At 41.9% G+C, this 19,028-nt stretch overlaps 3 protein-coding genes across 4 annotated transcripts; all 3 read left to right on the top strand.

Moving 5' to 3' along the window:
• Window positions 1-2,124: 2,124 nt before the first annotated feature.
• eda (ectodysplasin A) lies at window positions 2,125-13,648 on the top strand. Of its 2 annotated transcripts, none has more exons than XM_083915110.1 (8): window positions 2,125-2,496; window positions 8,756-8,855; window positions 10,772-10,810; window positions 11,111-11,281; window positions 11,644-11,678; window positions 11,807-11,858; window positions 12,253-12,383; window positions 12,682-13,648. In XM_083915110.1, exons 1-8 carry the CDS (start codon window positions 2,173-2,175, stop codon window positions 12,940-12,942), a joined length of 1,113 nt encoding a protein of 370 aa, XP_083771236.1. In that variant the 5' UTR covers window positions 2,125-2,172; the 3' UTR covers window positions 12,943-13,648. The 2 variants fall into 2 exon arrangements, with proteins under 2 accessions (XP_083771236.1, XP_083771237.1); XM_083915111.1 differs by having other exon boundaries at window positions 12,253-12,377.
• Window positions 13,649-14,006: 358 nt separating this feature from the next.
• On the top strand, window positions 14,007-15,981 carry LOC310948074 (tumor necrosis factor ligand superfamily member 13B-like; the record flags this gene model as incomplete). Its single annotated transcript, XM_083915081.1, has 6 exons — window positions 14,007-14,192; window positions 14,318-14,405; window positions 14,533-14,589; window positions 14,673-14,785; window positions 14,871-15,018; window positions 15,475-15,981. 6 exons carry the CDS (start codon window positions 14,007-14,009, stop codon window positions 15,588-15,590), a joined length of 708 nt encoding a protein of 235 aa, XP_083771207.1. The 3' UTR covers window positions 15,591-15,981.
• A 423-nt stretch (window positions 15,982-16,404) lies between these two features.
• On the top strand, window positions 16,405-18,563 carry LOC310948510 (transforming growth factor beta activator LRRC32-like). The gene is made up of 2 exons (XM_083915664.1): window positions 16,405-16,518; window positions 16,631-18,563. The coding sequence occupies exons 1-2, from the start codon at window positions 16,438-16,440 to the stop codon at window positions 18,485-18,487; spliced, it is 1,938 nt and encodes a 645-aa protein (XP_083771790.1). The 5' UTR covers window positions 16,405-16,437; the 3' UTR covers window positions 18,488-18,563.
• The last annotated feature ends 465 nt before the right edge of the window (window positions 18,564-19,028 follow it).

Consider the following 19,028-nt stretch of genomic DNA (forward strand, 5'->3'; position numbering starts at 1 on the left):
TCAGAGAGGATGAAGTGGCACAGCATTTATGAACGCTGCATTGAAGCCCGGGGGATGGTATGAGAATTATTCCTGCTCTTTTTGATGCCAGAAAAAAACAATCACGAAGAACTGCTTTTAATTGTCACCGCTTGAAAGTTGTGTTGTCTGACACAAGGCCACAGATACAGAGGTGACTCAGACAGTAGAATTAGGTTGAGTTTGACCTTCTGACCTTGTCTTTCCACGATTATGACAAAAGATTTGAAAAGGGAGACATAACCCAAAGCTCATGTCAATCTAAAAAAAAATATGGGTTAAAATCATAGGAGATGAATGTGCCTAAATATTTCAGTCCCGAATTATCTTCTTCTCAAAGTCATTGTGCCTGCTCCTTGGATGAAAAGCGTGGCAAACGTGCTTAGGCTGAGCCCTCAGTCACAGGCCCTATGAGGGTTACTTTGAATTCCTTTCTCTCTATGATATCTTATATTCTAACAATGGAGAAATGACTTCTCCGGAGAGGACAGAGGAAGCTTAATATGTGATCAACAGTCCACAGAGGAGCTATATAAAGATATACAGAATATAAGAACAAGAAGTTCTTTAAATGTCATTATTCACCCAATATGAAGCTGTTTTAAGTAGAAGTCTATTAGGACACTGGTATGCCGTGGTATTGATTTATGGCTTGGCAATGCTGCCCTTCAGTGGCAGCTGACTAGAACCACTTTTTTCTGCAGACGAGTTTGAGAAATGAAACGTATTGCGTGGAGGAGAAATTGTCTGTGATGCAGTGGCAGTAAGGGCATAATCAACCCTGAGAAATGTGGTTATAAATTCTCCCCTTCTCATACTGATCAACTTTGCACCAACAACATTTCACAGGGATGAAATACCCATATTCCAATCGCCAAAAGTCATTCTTACTCATTATCTCCTTCCTCAATATCAAGTGAAAACCAGCAATTACTCAGTGTCTGGCACGGTGAGCTCATATCATGAAAGAGTGTACCTCTCTCTAGGTCAAGTGCGCTCAAATGTCAGGTTTTGTCCCAAAGAAATAAAGACAGATGTTTTGTGGCACCTGCCTGAAAACTAATCTAAGCTTGTGATCCATCAAACCCCCAAGTTTCAGCCCGACTCTGTGCACGGGGCTCAAGGACGGACTGATCCACAGGCTAGCTCCTTGCTTCACAGATCAAAGTGCCTACATCTGAAAAGAACAAAATTAAGGTCTGCTTTGGATGTTGAAAATGTAGAAACCACAGTGTCACATTCAATCTCCCTAAAGCATTGCCCTCTGCTGGCTTTTTTGGCAACGTGAATGTCAAACTATTCTCAAAGTCCAGCTGAGTGAAATGTGTTTAGAGTATTTGATGGTGTTGTACACAGAGCAGTGTTGACCTCACTGTGACATGGACTCTCTTCCAGGCCTGCTATCATACCGCTCAGCTTGACACGGTCCAGATGCAATTAAACATAATTGTATAATGTTTAGTCTGTTTAACAATATAATTTGCAATACTTTTCCACTCTTTGAGGATATGTTGAAATCATCAACTGCTCGCTCTTTTTCAATAACAACGCTGGGCCAGAGTCCTGAATCAATTCTTCACACAGGGCCGCGTGCCACCCACATAACAAAACAAAGTGCCAAACAACATAGACGCATGAAAAACAGCATGTCCAACTCCTAGAGCACATAAAACACATGCGGAAACAATATACATTACATCACCCTCCCCATTCACACTCACATAACAGAAGATTAATAGCTGAGGAAAGTCACCAAATGTGTTTTCCTGCCTCAAAGTGCTGAGTAATAATCACACAACCCAAACAGATATAAAGAGGGGAGTACTCCCACACCATAATCATTATCAGTACCTCACACACACACGCGTTGCAGCTGCTCACTTTGTCCGTTAGGTGGCGCTCAACTACTGCACCTGGGTGCATCCAGCCCCTCCAACCTCTGGCCCGGATTGTCTGGCTTCGTAATTGTCGTCGACCAATCCCAGAAGCGGTAGGCGGGTCTCCATTGTTACTACAGATACTCGAAGAAGTTTGCACCGACCTGCCGCTGCTGCACCTATGAGTCTCCACGTAAATGAATAGCCGCGGCCCGCGCGAGACAAACGAGCCGATTATGCCGAGATAAAGAGCATCTGACTCGCGCTCTGTCCGATAATGGCATGCGATGGTTCATCCGCGGAGGATTTCCCGGACAAAGTGATGCCCAGAGCAGCTCCCTGCACGTGCAACAAGAAGTGCAGGAGTCGGAGCAGCAGTGTTGTCTTCCTGGGATTATTCCTACTGTCGCTGTCTCTACACGCTGTCACCCTAGTTTGCTATTTGGACCTGCGGTCCGAAGTCAAAAGGGAAATTATCCACCAGAAGCGGGATTCAATGTTGACACTTGCGGGGAGTGACCTGGCTGACCTGGCGGCGGTGCTCTCGCCCGGACACCCGCGACTGGACTCCGGCAGCAGCCGCGGCGCAGAGGGTCACGAGGTAAACACATTTAATTCAACAAATAAACTAAAATGAAAAGCCGCAAGAAGCTCTCTCAGGTCGACATTGTCTTCATTCCTCACACAGAGGGTGTTCGTGTTCATTCACCTCCGTGCAGTCCTCCTGTTCCCGTATCACGGTGTCAGGTTTTTGCGTCGGTGCTCTGTTATGGCATGTTTCTGGGCAACTTATTTTACAGTAGCCTGTCACGAAGTTTTGCCAGCTCTGTTTCCAGACAAATACCAGAGCTTCCGTGTGCGTGATTCAGCCTCCTTGGACAGAGATGCACAAAGGTATAAGCTTTAAGAGTCTGTCACCTGGCCAAAGTCTCCTGTTCAGGTAAACACATCCAGGGAAGCATAGAAAGGGTGTTAGAGAGATGTGCAAATGTTGCCTTCATACTTAAGAGGTGCAAATGTTGCCATCACACTTAACTCACTTTTTTTTTTTCCTTAATCAAAGCACATTTAACCCAATTTGTCTTGTTTCCAGAGCTCCCCCTAAACAGACAGAGGTTGATGCCCAAAACTTAGGCAGCCTGCCCAGCTGGAATCCCAGAGACGGGTCAGTCAGTGTGCTGGAGCAGGTGGACGGAAAATTAACTGGATCACCAGCAGGTGCAAAGCCCAAGGGCTGATGTAAATTCATCAGGACCTAGATGGGGCAGTTGGTACTTGGAGCTGAGCCAGCCTCGTCTCACATGTGTTTTCTTTTCTGGCAGTGGGCTGATTGAATGTTCATTGTGTTGTCTGTGGCTTTGGCAACAGCCCCCCACCCCCTCCATCACCACACTCCCTAATTTGATCAGTACAAAGGGACCAAGATTAGGTCTCAACTTTGCATTGCTTGCTCAATTAGCTCACATGTCACTGGTTGTGTAACCTTTTAGCAGAGAAAATGATCCTCTGTGTGGGGCATTGGCTGGACATGACTTGTGCTGAACCGTCAACTTGATAGTCACCCAGAGGATGGAGGCGTTCATTTCTCTGTAGGGAAGATTATAGAGATCAATTGCTGATATTGGTGTTTGTCACGTATCCCTCTCCCGAGTGGGAAGCTCAGCCTATTCATTTAGCCATCAGTGTGCCCTTTGCTAAGCCTTTTTTGGTTTTGCCGGTTAAAAGGCGAGTGAGATGGGCCTGGTATTCAACCCAGATGGTGATGCTTCATGAGGTGAAAGACTGTGGCCCAGCTGTGAATATTTAACAGCGCTGTGATGCTGTCCTTGCCAGATGTCTGCATTAAACAACTCTGATTACACATCCCACAGTTTACATAGTTGGAGAAACAGGAGCATGTGGCATTTGGACGCAGCGGCCGCACTTGTTAGCTTTTCAGGCATTTCCTTTGAAGAATCTCTTCTGTAGACCTAAAAATTGTTTATTGGATTTTTCACGCAAGTTTTCATCAAAGGCACTTAAGCAGCATCTGTATGATTTAATCTGATGTGCAGGTACACAGATACGTGTTACAGAACATGGAAAGTCTCAAGAGAAAATGCCAAAGCAACCAGGTGGAGGAACAAACAAATACACACCACAGACACGCATGTGATATAACAGAAGTGTATAGGCTTTATCATCAGAATGGTATCAGTGTGTAACCTCAGTTCAGATTGTGGTTTAGTTGTATTTTTAAAAATACAAGTGGCGTGTCTTCATGTTATAACAGCTTTGCACACCAAATGTAGTGTGTTGGTCAGTGTCAACATCATTCATTCTACAAACTGTAATTCTTAGGTGAAGCTCGAGTCAAGCAGAATAGAAAGAACTTTTCTCCAGTTGAGATCGTGGCATTATGGATGATAAAGGTTCTTTTGACATTGACCTAAGTTTTAAGATGTAAAGTGCGCATATAAAGTTTCTTTACATGGGTTCAATGCCCAAGTTTGATTATGAGAAGAAAACATTATCCTGTGTTTATTCTGGTACCAAAGTTAGTTTGATTGTAGTATATTTTATTTTTTTCATCCAGTTTTTTTCATGCAAAACATAAAGTTTTAATCCCATTTTTCTCTTCTTCTATTCAGCCACCAGTTGGACTTGTTTCACAGTCTTTTACCATAAAAAGTCCTATAAAGGCATTTTATTCAAAAATGTCAAGCCACGGCGGATCGGAAGAAAGGGACCATGGCTGTAACTCTCAGATAAGGATCGAGGCTATATAAGCTGTAACACTACAAGTGTCTGATCAGTTTTCAGTCTGTGAACAGAAGAGGGGCTACTTGTAACTTGGGTTGCGGGTTGATCTGAGGCAAAGAGAGGAATTAAGGCAGAACAGCAAATGCTATCACATCACATTTATAACAATATAACACAATTTAAGCCTTTCTATGTGTCAGCGTGTCTATAAAATGTATCTATCTGTTTCCGCAGATGAATGTAAAGAAAATGAAACAATGTTCATTGATTTTTCTTAGCAATAATACTCGTTAAATATACAATAGAAGCAGGAAAAAGGGAAAACATGGGAAATACTTAGGTTTGCATGTCTCTTTGTTAGAGACATGCACTGATTTCTGGCTTGTACTTAAAAAACGGCGTGGCACTTAACATCGCACACTTTTTCAGATCAACTAGTTGCTTCTTAATGAGAGCAGATGATTTGGTCATTTATGATCTGGGTCTGTGGAGTGAACAAACAGTCTTGCCTCAGCACTCACAGTTGGTATGCCCTTGAGCAAGGCAGTAAATCCCAGCTGTCCAGCAGATCTGCGCAGTTCCCAACAGTAAAAAGCTCCTCCCAGGTGTGTGTGCGTGCGTGCGTGCGTACGTGTGTGCGTGTGTGTGTGTGGGTCTGAGGTCTGAAGCACGAGCGTGATGCAGGGTAAGTGTCGCAGTCGCTGCCTGACCCTCATTCACCTGACCTCAGTGAGTGACGCATCATAAAAGTTGAACCATGCAATATTTAATTGTGTTAGCTCAGATATGGTTTTATTCTTCAGCCTAAGATTTTTCTTATAACCATTATATGAAATAATTTTCTCCTCTGATGTATGCCTTCAAAGTCTCACAGAGAACAGATGCTGAAACATCTGGAGTCTAGTTAGCGGCTATTAAAAAAGTCAGTTTGATGGGACACAAAGTCCTCAGCAGCATACAAGCTCTGGGGTGCTGGGGTGGGCTGTCACCCACATCTACTTTAATTGTGACCAGTGCATGATTAGCTAAAACAGCAGTATCGTATGTACATATGGAGCGAGCCTCCATATCGGGAATTAATCAGCGTGGACACAATTGTCATAAAAGCACAAGGCAGAGGAGGTCGAAACATCAGAGATATGAGGCTGCAAACTTTTCCATATAAGACTGAATTGTCTTGACAGACAGATGGCGTAGACGCCCAGTAAAGATTAAGTCCAGAATCACAAACATCTACCAAAATAATAAACTCTCAAAGTATTCAGCTTGAAGGTGTTTGCCAACAGTGTTGCAACAAAGTGTGATTGGCTGCTGACAGGCAACATTTCCCTTAGGTTTAGCTCCACAATGTTTTAAGATGGAAATCTATGGATGCTGTTATTAAATTACCCCAGTTATGGTTTAAAACACATGGCTTTCCAGACAGCAGTGTCTGATATTGGCTGAGGTAAGGACACTCACTTGGATGATATTTAATTAAAAAAACAAACTCACTGTCACAGTTACAATTCCCAGCAGTATGCCTGCCATTAAAGTTAGTAATGCTTGTACAGCAGTAATGGGCACCCAGTCTGCATCTGGCACCCACAGCCACCAGCCCTGAGTTTCACCTCCTCAACTTTGCAACTTCACATTCTCAACCGCGACATTTAGAGGCGTTACTGCAACCACAACGTCTGGGAAACAGTACCAGTCAAAAAAAACCATCATACTGTAGCCTTTTATTTTCATAAACAGCTTGAAATGTTATGAATGTCAGTGGATTTCTGTGGTATTAGTGCAGGAAAGGGTAGAGATACAGGCCGCTGTAATAGTAAGTGTTAATAGAGCAAGAGTTTGTGTGATCACTAAATTACACATCCCTGGGGTGACTGAATTTTAGTCATATCCTCACAGAGCAACAGGGAATCGCGTCTTCTGCGCGCAACAGCACCCCCCACGCTTTGAAGATTTGAAAGCCCTCTAATTAATAGCATTTTTCCCTTGTGCCGAAAAAGAATGGTTTACTCAATAGTTGGCACTTGGCATACATACCAACACGTTGTCATCCTGATTTACTGTAACACTGCATGCCTTTGAAGGGTATGAAGGCTGTAAATGTTGTAATGAAGTGAAATGAAGCAAACAAGGGTGCAATACCATTTCTCACAGTCGTATAATGGAATAACCTCTTTTTTTTTTTTTTTTTAATAACTTTGTTACCTTCATCTGCAACACCAGATGCCACAGTTTTGGTAGTAGCCTAGCAGATTGCTTGTTTGTTTTTTGTCGTTCTCCTGGAGCTTAATCTTGAGCCAGAAATTGGCTGTTGAATCATGTTTGGCTGTCAGAACAGACGAAAGTGTAATACCATATGCCTGAACATACACCCAGAATCCTTTGAGAGGTAAAAGCCCCCTATACGCCAACAGCTGGAGAGGAGATGTGGAGACACCTGTGCACCAAATGAACAGGGAACGTCGCCGCTCACGGGAACATCTGGAGGGCTGTGTGTCGACGAGCCATTCCAACACATACTGCTCCATCAGACTGGAATTCCCGTGCTTATAAGGTCAGACATGTTTGGCAGGCGGTCAGGGATGTAGACTTTAACTACTTTGAGCTTGTCCAACACAGCCAGCGGGGGGTGTTTGACATGATAGAGCTCATCCCTGACCACAGGAGGGCCGGGTTCCCACATCTGAGACGAGGTATAGAAGAAAGTCAAAACATAACTTTTCTTGCCTCTCTTATGGTGTTTCAGTGGCTCTACTTGAAAACCACACGAAGAGGCATTTGGAGTTCACGCTGCTTTCTAGAGAAGGAGATTTCTTTCTCGCCGTCGGGCTTTAACAACTATGTTTACTTCAGCGTCACAGCTGGAAACATGGAGTATGTCATCTTGTACCCAACTGGGATAGGCCCCAATGGAAAAGGAGAGGTTAAAGTATGTGTCAGTAAGCTTGTCTGATTCACTCCCAGCAATAAGAATAAATGATACATCATTATTTATTATCTTTTGATCCATGCTAAGGGGCTGCACGTGTCACTGCTTTGGAGATGTCAGTTATCCAAACTCCAAGCAGATGTCCGGCACAAATATAAGTTGTCTGTCCTCAGCCATCAAGAGCCTTAATGCCTCACACTCTTACCATTATTTATGCTGACACTCCAAAGTGTGACCGAAAGCGATGTCGTGTACTGCGGGGCTCGACGGAAAGAAGGCTTTGGGTGGTCTTGTTGTGTTTCCAGTGCTGAGTTTCTTTGTCTCTGTTCCGGGTTTTTGGGAATCCTCCAAATATGTGATCACAAACTGGCTGTTCTGACAGAAAGCAACTTTGAAACAAACTGCATTTTTTAAACTCTGAATCCTTAGCACGAAAACATTTTTGTTGTCAGTGCCGGTCACGTCTCGAGCGTGCTACAGTCAGGTCAGTACGTCCTACAGAGTTCATGTGAATGTAGGTCGACCAGAACCAGTCACATAAGAACACAGGCATGCGGTTTGTCCCGCCACTCACTCGCCCATGGGAACACCCCACCATAGCTTTTCCTGTTTTTAGGGATGAGCTCAGACCAGCTACATCCTTTTCTTTGACTCCCCCCCCCCCCCCCCCCTTCTTTTTTTTTAAGCGTATTCATGCTACCTCTGAATAGGGCTGGGACCAGGTGCCATATGAATGGGTATTGCTCTCAGATTAACCACAATTCATGCCCTCCTTTTGTATAAAAAGGTGAATTTTAGAGCAGTCGTGTCCAGGTGATTGTCTCAAACGGCAGAAACACAGACAAAAGTGACTTGGGTTACAGGATGAGTTACAGCCCCAATGGGACAGACAATGACTTGGCCACAAATGAATATGCTGGCTGACGGTGTCTCAAAATTTTCAAATGCCCCAAGTTGTCTCTCTGCAAACATTATACCCCAAGAATAGAAAAGGCAACTTGTAACGTGGGTTTCGCCTCTCAAAAACGTGCCCCACTCATTCCTTTTGTTTGCTTCATGGAATTATGTGGTGGTCTTGGCTGATATCCATATTCTGAGTAGAGTCTAGGTGTTTAAAGCAAGTTGTCCTCTTGAATTTTCTGCTATATTAATTTCCCATGCTCATTAATGTTTTCCTTTTGTTTTCCACCAGGAGAAGTTACTGCACAGAAATAGCGAATCCCATGCCACAGAGGATAGCAGGGGCATAACCCAGCGAGCGAAAAGAAGTCCCGGCAAGCAGCCAGAAACGGGTACGTTTGTTTGGATTTATCATCATTTACTATTGCTGTGTCCTGTCCTTACACTTTGGTACAAAAGTTGTATATAAACACTTTATTGTCTCCCACTTCCTGCTTCTATATTTGTCAGGCTCAAACTTCAAATTCACTACCGCTGAATGACCAAAATCCAATAAACCATTGCTCTCTGGTGCACCTGCATCAGTCTATTTACTGGATATGTATTTGGCAAAAAGCAAAGGCCTTGTCTGTTTAGCAGTGGTTTCTGTAACTCTTTGTTTGGAGTGGGTTAGATACAGTGTAAATAATAGGCTTGTGGTGGGCTTGGAGCTCTTAAATTTTGTTAATGGTTTCTCACTTTTTGTGGAATTGATTTTCTTTATGCTTGCTTAACAAAGCAGCTCCACCACATAATGCTGCCGAGTTTATGGAGCGAAAGATTGAATGGAATGGGATTGATTACTACTTGGATAGCAAACAAGGACAACAAGGAGTTTGGGAAGGTTTCACCAATTTGAAACAGACAGCGAAGCGCGCGTTGATTTCCCCCGTCTTGAAATAATATCAGGTCCCCGAGATATATTTTTTAAACTGTCACATAACCTGATTTTTTGGAATCCAACTGTGTTATTGGTCAGGTCTGAACCATCAGAAAACAGCCCCCCAAAAACGACATCACTTTGTAGTGCATGCTACACTTCTAAGGAACCAGGTGGCCATTTCTGAGAGGTTATCATCTGAGACTTTGATGGTTTTCATTAATTCCACTGAATTGATTTATCGTAATCAATAGCTCCGCAGAAAACCATATGGCCAATATGTCTGAATTATCTTTTGTAGTTTTTGTTTAGAATGTGAGCTATGCAAATAAAAAAAGAAAAGCAAAGCCTTTGAAGTTTCATGTCTGAGTGCAACAAGTGCAGCATGATCACAAGGCATTCCAATGTCTGTGGCGTGACACTGAATACTTGGGGGGAAGTTTAGTGATTGTGTTTAAATTAGAAGAAAAAACTCACCTTTGAGACTTTCTACATAAATCAGTAAAGTCCCGAGCCTCTAAACACTAATCATTCCCAGGTCTCTCCTCTGCTCTCAGCGCACAGACAAAGGCTTTTGTAATCTCAGCCTTAGATGTGTGTTTTTGTGTGTGTGTGTGTGTGTGTGTGTGTGTGTGTGTATGTGTCCTGTGTTTGCACATGTGTGCGTATGTGTGCGTTCTGGGCACTCCTAACGGGCACCAGATTCCAGATAGGGCTGCTCGTTAAGAGAAATCTATGCGGATGCATCCAGTCATTTAGCCAGAGGAGAAACACTGGCCATATGTTTGAGGGGGACTCAAACTGTGAGGTTTTAAGGTTAAATGGCCTTTGTAGTTGTAATGACATGGTAAACATAAGAGCAGCGAGACAGCTTTTTGAAAAGGATTCTTCAGCTGCACACAGAGCATACACAGACGCACGCACACACACCAAGTGCATTTTGTCTTTCAAGCACTGACATAGATGCCCCACCAACACACACACACAAACACGCAAACACATGGTTGTAAAGGGGAGACGCGTGCGCGCACGCACACACATGTACACACACTTTCATCTGCATTCTCCATCTGGGCTTAATTCAAAGAAAAGGATTTTGGCAGGATAAAGTATCTCTCTAATGATCTTCTCCAGTTCCACTGCCTGTGAATGCTTAAGGCACTTGTTCATACAGAGGAGGTGAAACCACACTTACAAATTACTACACTAGAAGATACCACAGACTGACATACCTCCACTCCAGTGCTCAGTGCCGAACATCTGAATCTGTTATTTTAGCTCATTTAGGATACCTACACGGAATGAGATGGATACTGAAGATGTTATCTGAGATGATAATTGTTCAGGAGACCATTTCAACCTTAATCCCACTGTTTTTGTTTCTTACAGAATCGACTGGAAGGGAAAGAAGGAAAGAGAAGAAAAAAGGTAATGCATAATTTCAATGATCTTGGTCATTCTTAGACTGCTACCTGCCGTCTCCTTCATCGAAGTATCCTTGAGATGTCATCCTAAATCCAATAGCCGTGTTGGCTTAAAGTGATTCAGGCGGGGACATTATTCCGCCGTCTTGTCTTCATTCATATCACAATCTGTACACATGCTGCACATATTGTAAGACCCTTGGAAGTAAATTTGTGATTTCAAGCCATTGAAATTAAATTGACAGAATATTAACCAGCTCTTTAGTTTTTAGTTTTCCAACCATTTTGCTTTCTCTCCTCACAGGGAAAAAAAGGTCTATACCGGGCCCCCCTGGTCCCCCTGGTCCCCCGGGCCCACAGGGGCCACCGGGCATCCCTGGAATCCCCGGTATTCCAGGAAGCAACGCTGTGGGGCCTGCAGGACCTCCTGGACCTCCTGGGCCACAGGGACCACCGGGCACTCAAGGTCCAGCAGGTATTAAAACTTAAAATAGAAATGAGGCGATAATGTTAGCCTATTAGATAGATAATCAAGGCTCCAGCCAGAGGACTGGAAAACACCCACGAGTTAAGAGATCTGTTCTTAGATTACAGCATATTCCCGCATGTAGACACATTCCCACACTAGAAGGGGGCTCAAGTTGTCGAAATCGATGAACTCATTGCCTTCACAGTGAGAGTTTCTGATTCAGAATGTCAAATACAGTGTGGGAGAGCAGTGATCGTTCTTTAAACTATTTCAGTGTTTATTTTTGTTTTAATCATCTTCTTTGTTCCCCAGCAGTGTTGAAGGCCAGAAATTGATTGTGTGTCTCTCTCTTTCTCTTATTGTTGTAGGGGTTCCCGATAAGACAAAAACAAAAGAATTCCAGGTAGAGTATGTCAGCTATTGAAATTAAATTTTACCCTGCACAGACAATCCCTGATGATACAGCTGTTCTCATGTTTTACTGTGTATCCAGATTAGTCACCAGAGATCTTTTCTCGCTCTGTTTTGCAGCCTGCAGTGGTTCATCTGCAAGGGCAGGAGACAACCATCCAAGTGAGAGAAGGTGGGTCTTCTGTCTATTCTCTATTGTAGTTGCACCTTTTGTCTTTTGACACAAAACAATAAGCATGTCAACACCCTTTTTTTTTTTTAGAGATTTTATGGGTAAGGGAGCTAAATGCTGCTGCCAAGATTACTTATAAGCAATCCTATAGCTGTTATAGAGTCATACTCTTATGTTCAAAGTCAGACCTGTGTTAACTGCGGTCAACAGCAGAATTCTCGCATGCTAGCAGATTTAGATTATCCCGCATCACTTTGTCAGTCTAAAAGGAGTGTAAGCATCATTAGCAGGTTTATAGTTTCTGTCAGCACTGAGCTCTGGTTGTAGTTAAACACTGCTGAAAGCTGTTTATGTTGACTGTTTCCCCCTTGTTTGTTTGTTGTGACATGTTTAGATCTGTCTGAAGGCATCCTTAGGAACTGGAAGATGGTGTCCATCCATCACCGCGTGTTTAAAATGCACTCTCGCTCTGGAGAGCTAGAGGTGCTGCTGGACGGTGTCTACTTCATATATAGTCAGGTAGAAGTGAGTACGGTCCTTGACGTAACTCTTATAATTTACAACCCGAGACAACGAGTCATAGGAACTGGCAGTTGCTCTGTAGCTAAGTTTAAAAACCTGCACGCTTTGCTTATCCATAAATGTTTGAGTTATATTTTGAGACATATTTCTTTCCCCTCTCACTGTGGCTAAAAGTCGACATCTATAACTCAAACCCCTATTTGCTACTCTGGTATTCCAGCTGTTCCAGCTTAAATAAGCTCTTAAATATCATGTTTTGACTACCCCTCTCAGTCCTCTGTGAATTTTATGTCTCTACCAGGTGTACTACCTCAACTTCACCGACATTGCCAGTTATGAGGTGATGGTGGACTCCAACCCGTTCCTCCGCTGCACCTGCAGCATCGAGACGGGCCAGCGCAAGTTCAACACCTGCTACACGGCTGGGGTGAGCCTGCTCCGGGCCGGTCAGAGGATCTCCATACGCATAGTGTATGAGGACACACTCATCAGCATGACCAACCACACCACCTTCCTGGGAAGTGTCAGACTTGGAGAGGCTCCATCTGCTGGGCAGAACTGATAACTGCACAACCACCGGCCCTCTAAATGAAATTCCCCTTTCTTGCCCCTGTTTAGAGGAAACCCTTCGGGGTTGGGTGAATTTTGTTCACGTTCACAGTTCTGTATTAAAGAGGACAATATAGACTGTGCGTAGAGATCAGCCTTGATGAGCCTCATCAAACAAACGTTTCTATTTATAGTCATCATTTTGTGTCAACACAGACGGCATCTCTCTCTATTACAAGGAAGGACACTGCGTTGACATATACTTAATATTTACATATTTTAAGTGCTGTTGAATGATAATCTTGTATCTCCAAAAACACCATCTATTCAGAATGTTTTATTTGCAGTTTGTATACTTGGCCATTTTAATTAATTTAATTATATTAACAGTTATAAGTGGTTTAACAAGGGGGCTAAAGCTCCATATGCCCCTGGGTTATAAAAAAATCATTACAATGTCATATACATGTTCAAAGCAAGTATAAGGGTATCTATGTAAAGCTGAGAAAAATCCATTACAACTGGAGTTATAAGGTATTCACAGAGCAACAGCACTATATATTTTGCACACATTTGCACTACAGCATCCCCTGCAGAATATCCGTGATATGTTTTGTTACAGTGCTATTGTTTAGTTACCGTATGAATGAATCCATGTGGAAAAATGATAGTTGTTTATACGTCTCTGTACATATTGTATATAAAAAGGGATATACTTTTGTAAATGGAGTTGATTGATGGATTAAAATGTTTCATTTTCTGTCTAAGTTCATTTGGCCGTCTCTTGTGTTTGTGTAGCGGGTGGTATTGATTTAACAGGTTAAAACTTCTCTTTCGTATTAGCTGGCGTGAGTATTGACAAGAACAAATGAAGTTCTTTGACTTTATTAAAATGTGGCTTTTGAAAGTTTCACAAGACACTGCACATTTGGCTTCATACTATCTAAATGAGTTCCATCTTGAGAGGCAGACAAAAGATAGTTCCTCATTTACAAACTGAACATTTAGGTTTCCGGAGTTAACTGATGTGTGACCTCACCCATTTGAGTAACTTGAGGACATCCAGTCTGTCTCATGATGCTTTACAATGCTTTATTATCACTCACAGCATTTATGTTTTGTCTTAGTCTTTTCCTGGTGCACAGAGCCAGTGTTCTAGAGAATGATTTTCGCAAACTCCAAGGGGATATAATTCTACAATTAAATCAGCCACGTTCTGAGGGAGTCAATGGGAAAATGACCAAGATGTCTAAAACAAGTGAGGTATGTCCCTGATTATGCAGGATGGAGTCATCTTGGACATTGTACTACTGAGATTTCTGCCATTAGTGAGTATTCAGATAGTGCTGCAATATTTTTCTTTCTCCTAATACTTTGTTTTCTCATAGGACATACAGGCAAGTACTTTGCAAAAGGTTCAGAGTTCTCTGAAGATGTCTTCTAGGAGAGTAAAACGGGAACAAGGCAGCTGCAGAGGTGGGTTAGAGCTGAGAACTAAATATATGTTTATTAGTAACAGTTTAATCTGGTAGTGAGACCATAAACAGTATGCTGAGTTAATAAAATTAAAGTCTTATGTTTATTTATGCCTCCCTCTTGCCAGCTCCTACATCATTCCTGCAGTTAACAGCTAACACTTACAAACAGCCACACATAAGAGGTAAAACTAAATTCAAGTCTCGGGCTTTAGCATTGCACTGTATGCCATTATTTTCAATAAGTGTATCTTGCCTTCTCCCATAGGAAATATAGCAGTGATCCCTTGGACTGTTTCTGCGCAGCAAGGAAATGCAATTTCACAAAAGGAAAACAGAACTGTTGTCCAAGAAGATGGATATTACTTGGTGTTTGGACAAGTATGGTGTCACTGTAACTCAAGCATAACTTAATTGATATGACATCTGATTTGATCCAACTGCCAATGTTCTGCTTAAATCACAGGTTTTGTTCAAAAGCCCAAATACAGTCATGGGCCATATGATTCGAAGTTGGGGTTCCACTAGCACGGGGACGAAATCAACAGAGCTCTTGTGTTGCCTGCAAGAGATGCCCGACTATGACAATCCTGCCAATACATGCTACACTGCAGGTCAGTGAGGTGATTCTACTGGCTAGGTTTGTGCCATGCCGGACTATTTTGTGGCCAGATGTAGTTAAGTTTCATAGCTACCCTGAGGTTTCCAGACTGCTTCTGGCCTTTAACACTTCAGTTTTTGTACAGACTAAATAAATGAGAAATCATATGTTACTTTAATGAGCTTGTGGTGCTGATAGAGGATTTTTTAATTAGTAACATTAGTACTCTTCCTGGGCTCTACATTCATTTTTGTCCATCACTACTGAGCTAAGTTAACTCGCTGGCTGTAACTTCAGCTTTGCCTTTACAGGCGTAAGAGTAGTATCGATCACTCTTATATATTCTCGTATTCTTTTGTAAAAAATGGTGTTCATCCCCCATGAGGAGACATCATGTAAGTTTTTTCGTTAATTTGTCACCCATCTCGTTTCTGCTCTGATAACCTCTTCTATGTATCCTCTGCTTTAGGCATAGTGCAGCTGCATCGGGACGATGAGCTAGAATTGGTTATACCATACAGGCCCCATGCCCTCATCTCGATGGACCCAGAGTCAACCTTTTTTGGCATCGTACAGCTAAACTGAAACAAGACAGTAAAAAGATGATAACTGTGCAGCTCGTTGCTGCAGGATGTAAGGAACTGACACTGAGCCGTGTGAGCGGATGCTGATAAAGGGCCGAGTGACAGCAGCCGGAAAACAGTTGGAACCTGTCATAATGAACTTTTTAAGTGAACTGTCCATCTCATGAGTCAACATCTCATGAGACAACTACTTTTCAAATAATTTAGCTTTAAACTGTTACGGTGTATCTTTTAGAAAGTCCATCTGGGCCTATCCCCTAGCTCTGTTTATGTGTGCTTACCCCTTTCATCAGTCTATTTTAGCATGTCTCTTTATACCTTGCTGGGGGCTTCCCTCCAGCTCCACCTCCGCTCTGTCTGTTTATTTGTTCCTCTCGTCTATTTTAGGTAGGTTTCCGTTTTCCTAAGACTATGTCAGGAACAAACAAAGGTATAAATTTATATCACTGTGGGGTGTTTTCCTGGTTGTGACAAACTCCTCAGTACTATGAATATGTTAATATATCATGATAAAATGTAAGTTGTTATCAATGAGATAATATAACCTAGTACAAATAGATTTTGGATTAAATGTTAATGTATTAATCTGTATATTTGGTTTTATATTTTATTTTTTTTAATTTTTTTAAAAAGTCAATGTTCAGATATTTTCTTAAAAGAAAGTGATGTATCAGTAGTCAGACCAATATAGTATCCACAGTGTCTATCTGGTGTCCACAGCTGTTATGTCTCTCCCTTTTTCTTTTTTTTTTATGAAGCATGGCTATAAGAGGGTGTGTGTGTATATATGAGCTCGGACAGCAGTAGTGGTACAGTTTAACAGCAGCAGAAGCAGCAGCAGAGGGAGGATGATCAGACATATGTTCACTAATCTCCTACTACTCTGGTCAATCAGCCATGACCTTTATATAACTGGACTGACACGAAAGGTAGGCTCAAGATTTATAATTCAAACTTTATGAAATATCATTGCAGTGTTTTAGGTTGACTTTGGTTTCCATGGTTCACTCTGATTATGATTAATGTTCCTTTCATTTTAAGGATCAGTCCTGGAACAACCAGAATCTCTATTCTGTCCCTCTGGATTTGGATGTAAGGCTTAGAAGACTAGACCTGTCCAATAACTTCATCAAACAGTTGCACACACTTGCTTTACCATACTTGGAACAGCTGGACCTGAGCGCCAACCAGCTGGATCTCATCTCCGAAGGGGCTTTTGAAAACCTGGATCGACTTGAAGAGTTGAATTTGTCAAGAAATGTGCTCAACAACAACCTTGGCAGTAACGGCAAAGCCCTCCAATCCATCAGTAGACTGAAGAGTTTGGATATATCAATGAACGGTTTGAGTGATGATGCAGTGGAACTGTACCTTCAAAACAAATCCTCTCTTGATCGACTTAAGATGACTGGTAATTCTTTAATGAGACTTTCACACAACTTGTTTAAAGAGAGTAAAGGTTTGAGGGCCATAACTATTGATGACAATCAGATATCAGTGATAGAACAGGGGACATTTGAACCATTGAGACATTTAGAGCTGCTAAACTTAGCCAAGAATAACCTTGCGCATATCTGTGATTTTAAATTACATCAGGTGAAATATCTGAATCTCAGTCAAAATTCAGTTGAGTTCTTTGTCACACGTGAGGATAACCGGTTGTACAGGCTTGAAATTCTTGATCTGAGTCACAACAAACTCCTTTTTTTCCCAATTGTTCCAAAGATTAACGGTTTGAGGTATCTTCATTTACAGAATAATATGGTTGGTGCCTTAAATTCAGAGGCTACAATGGTATCAGAGGCCAATGCTCTTTATAGTGAGATTATAAAGGAGAAAACTGTTAGAAAAAATCACCTACACGCAAACTGGAGGCTGATGCCACTGATTTATATTGATCTGAGCTATAACCACTTCAGGTCTTTCCCACTGGAGACTTTAAGCCGTCTCTCATCTTTAGAAACTCTGAATTTCAGTCACAACTGTTTGGAAAACATTACCTCGGATGTAAGAACTGATGAAGCAGGTCACCGTCTGCAGCTTTTCTTTCCCTCCTTAAAGTACCTTAACCTGCGGAGTAATGGACTTGTATACATTTCTCCATTATTCTTCAATGCACTAATGCACATAGAAACATTAGATCTACAAGACAATTCTGTGCAACCGTGTGCCTCTATGGAACAATCAACACAGCCAAGAAACGCCCACACATCCTGTGTTGTCTTTGGGCATTTAAGGACTCTTAAACACCTCAATCTGAAAGAAAACAAGATCAAAATGCTTCACCCAAACACATTTCAAAAAACCTCTTTGGTTTCTCTGAACCTTGCAAGAAACGTGCATATGGTGATGCAAGGGGATTCATTAGATGGTGTCCAAAAGACTCTTCAGTCCTTGATCATGAGTGAAATTAACATGACCAGCTCAGATTTGTCTATACCCTGCATGCCGGTGTTAACTCAACTGAACTTGTCTAACAACCATCTACATGTGATGCCCGGCAGTTTGAGATGCTCTCCTCTGAGAGAAATGGACATAAGAAATAACCAATTTGTGTCTTTAAACCATTCTTTGATTCTTGCTTTATCTGTGCACCTCAACCGTATGTATGTGAGTGGAAATTATTTTAACTGCTGTGAGAGTAAATGGCTGAAAATCCTGCATGAGCTAAAGATCAATCTGCCCGATGTCAATGACACTGTATGTTTTACAAGTGTTAAAAACGTTGCGATGACAGATTATCTGAAAAACCCTTCGGTGTGTTTGCTTCAAAGGAAAGCACAGGAAATCCACTTTGGAACAGTGATTGTAATTGTTTTATTTGTAACTGTAACATTAACATTTCTCATCATATTCAGCAGGAAGGTTTGTTGCACACACAGATCATTTATAGTGTGATATTGTCTTTGGTTTCTTTTCGACATTGTTCTGTCTATGCACCTGGGTTACATAAGGTATACAAACCAAATACAGCAGTGAGAAACTGGATTACAAACTTAAGTTACTGAAGCATAATTCCTGAGAGTTTAATTTTGCATGGCCCATTTTACCATAAACAGAAGTGGGGCTTAACGGCTGCTTAGGCTGTAAAAACAAACAGACTGTTAGTTTATAAAATGCAGTAAAATCTTTTTCATCTAACACAATTCTATGCTCATATCTATCCAGGCTTTCTTTTATGACCTCTGTGCACATAATTAGTTAGGAGGAACACTGTGTGACCTATGAAGCCAAAATGTTGTGATCAAAATTGGCTTCACCGATTCCCAAGCTGTTTGGTTGCGGTGCATGCCAAACTGCTAATCAGAAGGAGAATTTATGCCCATCCTATATTGAGAAATGTTTGCTTCCAACTAAAAGTTCAGCCCTGGCTCAAACTGTATGACATCTGACTTGCACAACATTCCCCAAAATCTAAATGCCTGAAAAATATCAATAA

This window comes from Echiichthys vipera (assembly GCF_963691815.1).
Source record: "Echiichthys vipera genome assembly, chromosome: 6".
NCBI classification, from domain to species: Eukaryota; Metazoa; Chordata; class Actinopteri; order Perciformes; family Trachinidae; genus Echiichthys; species Echiichthys vipera.